The sequence below is a fragment of the Monoraphidium neglectum genome (assembly GCF_000611645.1).
Source record: "Monoraphidium neglectum strain SAG 48.87 unplaced genomic scaffold scaffold02600, whole genome shotgun sequence".
In the NCBI taxonomy this organism is placed as follows: domain Eukaryota; kingdom Viridiplantae; phylum Chlorophyta; class Chlorophyceae; order Sphaeropleales; family Selenastraceae; genus Monoraphidium; species Monoraphidium neglectum.
The window spans coordinates 1-8,662 of NW_014011028.1; the positions used below are offsets into that span (position 1 = coordinate 1).

The 8,662-nt window shown below is 63.0% G+C and overlaps 3 protein-coding genes across 3 annotated transcripts; all 3 read left to right on the plus strand.

Annotated features, from left to right (window-relative positions):
- Nucleotides 1–27: 27 nt before the first annotated feature.
- MNEG_11119 (hypothetical protein) lies at nt 28–257 on the plus strand (the record flags this gene model as incomplete). Its single annotated transcript, XM_014040407.1, has 1 exon — nt 28–257. A coding segment is annotated over one exon (230 nt), but the record flags the coding sequence as incomplete, so codon positions are not given.
- A 667-nt stretch (nt 258–924) lies between these two features.
- MNEG_11120 (60S ribosomal protein L10) lies at nt 925–3,341 on the plus strand (the record flags this gene model as incomplete). Its single annotated transcript, XM_014040408.1, has 5 exons — nt 925–971; nt 1,531–1,662; nt 2,240–2,519; nt 2,859–3,011; nt 3,246–3,341. 5 exons carry the CDS (start codon nt 925–927, stop codon nt 3,339–3,341), a joined length of 708 nt encoding a protein of 235 aa, XP_013895862.1.
- Nucleotides 3,342–4,253: 912 nt separating this feature from the next.
- On the plus strand, nt 4,254–8,185 carry MNEG_11121 (ATP-dependent Clp protease, protease subunit; the record flags this gene model as incomplete). The annotated part of the gene is made up of 7 exons (XM_014040409.1): nt 4,254–4,268; nt 4,559–4,640; nt 4,772–4,932; nt 5,174–5,257; nt 5,464–5,897; nt 7,547–7,899; nt 8,121–8,185. Coding segments are annotated over 7 exons (1,194 nt in total), but the record flags the coding sequence as incomplete, so codon positions are not given.
- Nucleotides 8,186–8,662: the final 477 nt, after the last annotated feature.

Genomic DNA, 8,662 nt, shown 5'->3' on the forward strand with positions numbered 1-8,662 from the left:
CACCCGCGCCTTCGGGCGACCCGCCAGCGCCCGCGGCGCTGCCGCGGCCGGCGTCGGGGCGGCTGCAGGCGGCGGCCGGCGCCGGCAGCGCGCCGATCGCGATCCGCCGGCCGGGGCCCGCGGCCATCCCCCGGCGCGGCGCGAGCGGCACCAACCTCATGGCCGCCGCCACCTCCACCTCGAGGGAGCTTGAGCTCGTCGGCGGCGACGCGCAGCCGGCCGCGCCGCTCTCAAGATCTGCGCCCAACGCTGAGTGACGAGGGGCGCCAGTGCCTGCGGCCGGGGGCCCTCCTGCAGCGGATGCAGGCCCCGACACACGAAATGCAGCAGTCCCAGGCGGTAGGGAGCCATTTTCACGCAGGCTCGCCTCTTTGGAATTTGTAGCTCCATTTGTTCGGCCCGACATGTCAGGGTACTTTGGAGGGGCGAAACGAGCTTCATCACCAAGCGCTTGGCGCCGTCCGTCATGGCGTGATTTTCACTTGGGCACCCATGTGACCAGGCATGTTTGCGGTTGGGTACGAAGAACGGCGAAAGTTGGCTTAATATGGCACATCCGGCGGCCGTCGTGGCGGCTGTACAGCATCACGGTGCTTCGTTATTCATCGGAACGATTTGGTGCAATTGTGCGCGTAGCGGTCTTTTGAGCCAGCGAGGCACGTTTTTGGTGGCGTGTGGCGGCTTGCACCGGCATCATTGCGCACCTAAGCAATCGGTGGCGTCTTCTTCCTGCCTGAGGGCTGTTGATACGATTGTGCTTGTGATGCCATGTCTGCCCTCGCCGTCGTGAGCTGCTACGCAATTGGTGTTGCCTGGGTAAGCTGGAAAGCTGCCCTCGTCTAATCGGTCAAACCCCCTGCACCGTACCAACGAGGTGGTCAGATGATGCCGCAGCCATGCTTTCTTACCAGGTGAGTCGCAATCATGTCTGCCGCACGCAGCAGCGGTCTCAGCGACCGGCCACGCTGCAAGTGAGCATTGGCGCCGCTCTTGTGCCAGATCACCCTAGTGAACATCACGCCCCCACGCGCATGAGCCCGCAAGCCGTCACCTGTAAATTTTGCATAAATCTTTAGCTGTTTTGTGCTGCCTGGCTCTCAGTGCATTACCTTTTGAAGGTGCAGCACCCGCTGCACTGCCAGTTCGACATTGCACACAGCTTAGCAGTGCGCATCACAGCTGGTCGTCCTCTTTCTGCCCACTGGGCTTGTACCGAGCGTCCATTTGTCAAGATGGGGCGGAGTGAGCAGCGCCCGCTGAGGCGCGGCAGTCCTTGTGGGGCGGCGTCTGTGTATCCACAGCAGCAGGCACAACAGCAGCACAACCGTGGACAAACGATTTGCCGTAGCTATGCTGTGGTGGCAGCGCACTTGGAGGGGCAGCAGCAGGCCGAGAACACACCGCGAGACTGCTGCTTCACCAGCAGCGTTCGCCCCGTTCTTGTGAAGGCAAGCTCGTTGGTCACAGGGCGCTCACCAAACGACGCGCTCCTCGTATTGCTGCGTGCGCAGGGCCTGCGCGCTGCTACAGGCAGTCTAAGGGTAAGCCGTACCCCAAGAGCAGGTACTGCCGTGGTGTGCCTGACCCCAAGATCCGCATCTACGATGTGGGCATGAAGAGGGCTGATGTGGACACCTTCCCCTGCTGCGTCCACCTGGCGAGGTGTGTGGCCAGTCGAGTTGCGCAGTGATGGTTTGAGATGCGGCGGCCGGCGCAGTGGGCTTTTCGCAGAACGCAACATTGCGCAGAGCACCATGCTGCGCGGACATACTGCAACTGGCAGCAGCAGCAGCAGCAGCAGCAGCAGCACTGATTGAGGGGCTGTGAGCGCATTGTATTGCTGGCTGATCACCTCAGATCCTCTAGATCATGGGCAGCCAGTCTGCTGCTGATGGGACACCAACTGGTCCTGCTGGTTGGTCACAGCAGTCGCAGCAGGGACGACTCCGCACCAGCTCTGGAATGCAGCAGTGATGCTTGGCAGCGCCGGGGACGACGAGCAACGTGGCGACTGCAGCAGCAGATGCAGTGTCAGCTGCAGTACCGGGCGTACCTCACGGCCGATGGGCGACGCTGGCAGCAGGCTCGGTCGCCACCCGGGGCGAACGATCGTCTTCATCACACACTTGGCACACACCCCATCCCCGCGCGCGCGCGCACACACACACACACACACACACACACACACAATCACCCCCACCCCATCCTGGTCTCCCCTAAAACAACCCCATAACTACAGTTGGGAGAAGGAGAACGTGTCGTCCGAGGCGCTGGAGGCGGCCCGCGTGGCGGCCAACAAGTACATGACCAAGAACGCCGGCAAGGAGTCCTTCCACCTCCGCGTCCGCGTGCACCCCTTCCACGTGCTGCGCATCAACAAGATGCTTTCGTGCGCCGGCGCGGATCGGCTGCAGACGGGCATGCGCGGCGCGTTCGGCAAGCCCCAGGGCGTGGCCGCGCGCGTGCTGATCGGGCAGATCCTCATGTCGATCCGCTGCAGGGACCAGCACCAGGGCGTGGTGAGCACAAGTGGGGGGGCATGGCGGGGGGGAGGGCGCGCGCAGTGCAGTCCAGGGCGGAGGCGCAGGCAGCAGGAGGGGGAGGGAGCGGCGGCCGCGAGGCGGCCGTCCAGTGTGTCGTGATGGATTTTGGCGTGGCGTGGGATGAGGGCACAAATGCGGCCGGGTGGTGGCGGTCTGGCAGCTACTGCTGGTGGTGGCGGTTGCGGCTGGTGGATGCCGCGGCCGCTGCTTGCCTCGGCACGTTGCATAAGGCTTTATTTGGTGGTGTGGTTTACCAGTGCTCCCCACCTCTTCGAAAGCATAACAAATTCCGTCGCGCCTCATGCACCGCGCTAGGCCGCCGAGGCGCTGCGCCGCGCCAAGTTCAAGTTCCCCGGCCGCCAGAAGATCGTGACCAGCCGCAACTGGGGCTTCACCCCCTACTCGCGCGACGACTTTGTGCAGTGGCGCAAGGAGGGCCGCCTCGTCAACTCGGGCGTGCACGCCACGGTGGGGGGGGGGCTGCGGGCGCGCTCTGGGGCTGTGCTTCCAAAACGCAGAATCGCTGGTGGGGGCGGTGGGCTGCGTGAACAGCCGCTGCCCCGCAGCCGGTCCTCAGAAACGCCGGCGTGGTGGGGGATCGCGCGCACCGGAGAGGGCCACGAGTGCCGCGCCTGCTGCTGCGATCAACCCTGTCGCTAATGCCGATGCTTGGCCCCTTTTCCCCTGTCACCCCACCCGCAGCTCCTGGGCGCCCGCGGCGCTGTGGCCGACCGCGCGCCGGAGCACCTGTTCGCCAGCGCCGCGCGCATCCACAAGATCCCCGTCCACCCGGAGTAGACGCGTGCTCGGCAGCAGCGCAGGCGGAGGCTGGTGCGGCAGTCGGCTAGCACGCCCCAGCAGGCGCCGCGCGCGTGTGGCGGCGGTTGTGTGGCGGCTTGTGTAACGCTTGGCTCGTGGTCATGATTCATTCATTGCAACCGACGAGCGGCCAGCAGGAGGGGTTGCAGCCGCTCTGTGGGTGGTGGTCGTGAAACCCGGCACACGCAATGCCTGCCCACACGCAGACAACATGCATCAGGGGGCTTGGCTGGCCGCAGTGGTCAGTTGGGGCGCCAGCTGAGCATCAACCGAGCAAATAGAGGGTCAGACACGGTTGCGTGTTGGTACTTTCACGAGGAAGTGAGCGCGCATAAGCCCAATGCGGTCGCCCAGGGTCATTGCTGTGGGCCGAAACGGCGGTGGAGGTGTTGGTCATTGGGAACCTTGACCAAGCGCCCGCAGCTGCAGTCAAGACTAGATATCACGGAACAGAGGACTGCGCTGTTTACCATAGTCTAAGCCTTACACGGCCCATTGTCAACGGGCGCTGATTTGATCTCACCGTGCCGATCAGTGTCCCTCGGCAAAGCTCGAAGCGTGTCGGACGTCCCAATCGTAAGTGGCACATTTGGTGCTTTCTGAAGTTCGCTCCTTTTTTTGGCATGCAACAGCGGGGCGTTCTGCCGTGCTTGGGCCGTCCAGCAAGTGTTTGAACGCCGCCGCGGGTGCCTCGACCCGCATCACTTGGTGCGGGCCATCGTGGCACTGCTATTCACACCTCTGTGCACAAGCTGAGGTTATTCACATACCACATTGTGTGTGTGTGGCCGCGGCATGGCCAGGGGTCTGCTCACTGGCAGTCGCCAGGGCTGCCAGTTGCCTCGGGAGCAGAACACTCAACTCCAAGGCAAGCTCTGCGGGGACTGCACCATGGACCAAGAGCAGGTGGGTCCAAGTCTTCCCTCATACAAAAATGTGTCGTGTTGCTGCAAAAATTGCGCAAAACACGATGCTGGACATCAGGTGTACTGGTACTTGTCGATGTACGTATGTCACATGATGGGGGCCTGTGTGTCGCGTGATGGGGGCCCGCATTGTACAGTGCAAGTGCACCTTTTCCTCTCTGACAACCCACCCAGGTGCACGTGCCCTGAAGCTGGCCTCATTACATGTGTTGTCACACTCATACTCACAACTCTCAACTTCGCCCCCAACACACACGCCCCCTTGCCCAGGACATTTGCTGGATCTGCCTCGGCGGGCCAGAGGGGGGGGAGCTCTTTGCCCCCTGCCATTGCCCGCGCCTGCTGCACCCTGGTGAGGGAGCCAAGCGGGTGTCCGGGTGGGCCGGGCTGGGCCACACCCTCGTCACCCACAAACCGCATTATGGATGAGATAGTGCTTTTCCAAGTTTGCCATACACCCATGATGTCCCACCCTTGTCGCAGAGTGCCTGGCGCGCTGGCAGCTGCGGCGCCTGTCCCAGCAGGAAGGCACGCACTGCCGCTTCTGCAGTGCCAAGCTGCCCGCCTGGACGAGAGCGGCGCCACCCGAGGAGGGTGCCTCGTTGGCGATTGTGAGCATCCACGTGGCGGGCAAGGTGCACCAGGTGCGCGTCTTCACCGCAGCAAGTTGCTGCCCAGCCTGGCCACGGCGCAGGCCCGCGGGACGAGACTCGGTCAGTCGACGAGACGTCCGACGAGCCCTCGGCAGCCGACTTGTGGCCGCTGGGGCGTTGCGCAGACGCAAAAGGCGCAATTCAGGCGCGTCACATTCCGTGCGTCGGCAACAGACCCATACACATGCCTGGCTACCAAAATAACGTGCTGGTGTTGCCCCTGAACGAGCAGGTGAGCCTGCCACCAGGCGCGGAGGGCGCCGCCGCGTTCAAGCAGCAGGTGGAGGCCATCACAGGGGCACCCTTCAGCGATGAGGTGGGCCCCACCTTTCAAGGGGCAAGCGAGCAGCTCGTCTGCAATGAGCAGGCACTGTGCACCTGAGCGTCTATGCAGTGTGAACCTCTTGTGCTTGCAGGGCCCAGCGCTGGCCATCAGACGAGTTGGCATGGTCCACCTGCCTGCACGCCTGGCGCCGCTTCTCCGCGCAACCCTTGCAACCCTCTCCTCCATTCCCAACTCAGATGTGCCTGGTGTCCTTCGTCTGCCGCGATCCCTTCGACCCCAAGTCGACCATCACCCTAGAGGGCATCAACCAGTTTGACCACGCCATGCACTGCGCCCTCATCTCTGCCCGTGGTCGCGCTGAGGTGGCGGGAGGCAGCGGTGCAGATGCAGGCAGCTTGGCTAGGGGTTGCGCGGCCGAGGGTTGGGGGCAGCCGCCCGCAGCGGGAGCCTTTGGAGGGCTGATCATTGAGGGGTCGGCTGGGTCCAGCAGCGAAGGAGCGGGAATTGAGGGCAGCGACATGTACACAGTGGATGAGGGGGAGGGCGATGATGCGGGGGAAAGCCGGGAGTTTGAGGTGCGGGCGGGCGCGCAAAGCCGGGCCAACGGCCGCCACCGGCCGCTGCGCGCGCTGTGGGCGCACGGGCGGCGGTGCCTGCAGGCGTGGGCGCAGTGCGTTTTGCCGATGGCAGCTGCTGGGGCTGAGTGTTGGATTCCCTGAAGGGCACTCGCGCGTGTTGTGACAGTGATCACCCGGGTCACCAGACGTCATGCGGCAGCCCTACCCCAACAACAGGCATTCGGTGACCCACAGCGTCGATGCTGGTGCTCAGTTAGAGTATTTACGCAAAAGCCTCTGTGACATCCTACTCACCTACTGTGTCTTTCTGATCGTGTCTAGTCATGACCTGCCGAGGTTGTGACTCTACAACCCGTGGACGCATAGCCCAGTCCTTCGTGGCCCCACAAGTGTGGCCCCTTCCCTGGTGCGTGCGCATGTCAATGCACTGGAAGAGTGCTCACCGCACACAACTGCGACCACCCGCTCAGAATCATCTCACCTTGAACCCAGCACGGCACGGTTCATCGCTCTCCATCATGCGAGCCTGCACAGGCACGTGCACGCGGTCCCTTTGGGCCATGCGCCTGTCTGACGGCCCCTTGTGACCTCCCCGCCCAGCCCTGCCCCGTGCATGCATTCTTACGACCCCTTGAATTTCATACGTGACACACACACGAGGATTACACCTGCTGCTGGCCTTTCTAAGACTTTTTTTCGTCCAATCACTGAAGAGGCGGGCAAGCATGGTGCGCGTCCTGAGTAACAACTGACAAGCGGCATTGAAGCCGCTAGACCCAGCAAGGTCTGCATTCGTCACCAGCATGGTGCATCCAGGTGTCAGCCTTTGGCTTGGAGTGGCCAATTTCAGCATCGCGTCCCAAGTAGGAGCGCAGCAAACCCCCAGCCTGCACCAGCGACTTGCGCTGGAGAACCTGCTGTTTCAACAGCCTGCTATCTGGCTGGGTTGAGACCTTGTGATGAGCGCGACCAGGTTCAAATAACTGAATAAATCCCAGACAACAATCTGCAATGCATACACAACCTGTTGCTTGCACACCATAATGATGGAGGAGACGCACGCGAGTAGACCGTCCTGGTCAACTCGAACGGCACCTTCGTGTGCGCAGTCAATGCTGGAGTCGAACCAGCTTTGCTGCCTGCAGGCGACAAGCCAGCCTGTCCACATGACCAGTGTGGTGCAACACAAATTGGGATGGATGGTGCATGTCACAAGCCTGGTGCACCATTCGAGTTGGTGTGCATACGCACCCCTTCGCCACAGCCATGCTTCAAGGCACGAACACGTGCGCTTGCACCTGCTTGAAAGTGCGCGCCCATTTCAGTTGCTGACATATAAGCTTCTTAGCTCATTGTCAGCGTCGTTGTGGCCGCTGGAGGCGATCTGTACCACGTACAGAGGCGTAACAGCGGTGAGTAGCGGCAAAAAAACGTGCTTTCAAAGTGAACTTGCAGCCTTGAATAAATTGCGCTGGGCCAGCGAGGGCTACGCTGGCAAGGGCAGCCTCGGTCACTTCCCAATGCAACCTGCTGACGTGAATGCGACACAGGATTATTGAAACGAAGGTTGAACTGTTGTACTGCGGCGGGTTCCGGCTAGAGTGCAGGCTTTCGTTGCCCTGCGATTTCAGATCGTGCAAGGGATCAGTCGCCTTCCCTGCAACGCTCCTCGGCACAGAGGGTCAAAGGCCAAGAAAAGGCGCGGCATTATGTCTTCTTCGCTTGCGGCTGCCTCATGCAGCCACAGCAGCGCTGCAGCGGGCACACTGCGGCCACAGCAGCGGCGCGCCCCATTCGGTGCCACCCGCGTGCGCGCCGCGCTTTGGACGCCGCCTGGCTCTGACGAGGAGCAGCCGCAGCAGCAGGAGCAGCCGAGGGGCCTGGACCGCCCGTGGGTGGTGCGAGCCGAGCAGCAGACCGCGGCGCCGCCGCGCGACCTGAGGGGGGACCCGATGGGTGTGCTGCTGCGCCAGCGCATCATCTTCCTGGGCGGCGAGGTGGAGGACTTTGGGGCGGACTCCCTGGTGAGCCAGCTGCTGATGCTGGATCAGCAGGATCCTGGGAAGGACATCAAGCTCTTCATTAACTCGCCAGGTGGGGGCTTTGGGGATTGCGGGACGTGAGGGTGGGGATGTGAGTGTGTGGGTCAACCGAACCTTGTAGCCGCCTGCCCGCGAGGACATGTCCAGAGGTGTTGATGGGGGCTGAGCTGGAAGAGATGCACATGCGGTGGCGCCACGACGTTGGCCAAACGCAACCGCCTCCTCGATGGGGTTGCTTACGTCACCGCATCGGCGCACTGTGCCGCCCCGCAGGCGGCTCTGTCACCGCCGGCATGGGCATCTATGATGCCATGCACCTCTGCCGCTCGGACGTCCAGGTGCATTGGGGTTTGAGGGTGGTGGGTCGTTTCGATGGCCGGGTCCCGTGAGATGCGCGGGTGCAGAGGTGGTGGCTGGCGGCTACCAAGGCAGGGACTAAGGCAGGCGTGTGCAAGCACGTGCGTGCCGGCAGTTCCACCGACACCCCGCCAGCAGTGGTTTATCAGGGCGGCGTGCACTGCACCTGGCAGAACGCACCCTCCGCAGCTTGCAAGCGTTCCCATGGCGTTCCCCCCTGCGCATGCCCCCCCCCTTATCCCGCTGGTCAGACGTACTGCTTCGGCTTGGCGGCCTCCATGGGAGCGTTCCTGCTGGGCGCGGGCCGCAAGGGCAAGCGCTACTCCATGCCCAACAGCCGCATCATGATCCACCAGCCCCTCGGTGGCGCTAGTGGCCAGGTGGGGGCGCGGGCTTCTGCGTGTGTGTGCGCGCTGCGGCTTGGGCCCACCCAGCAACTCATAGCCCCGGGGCAGGTC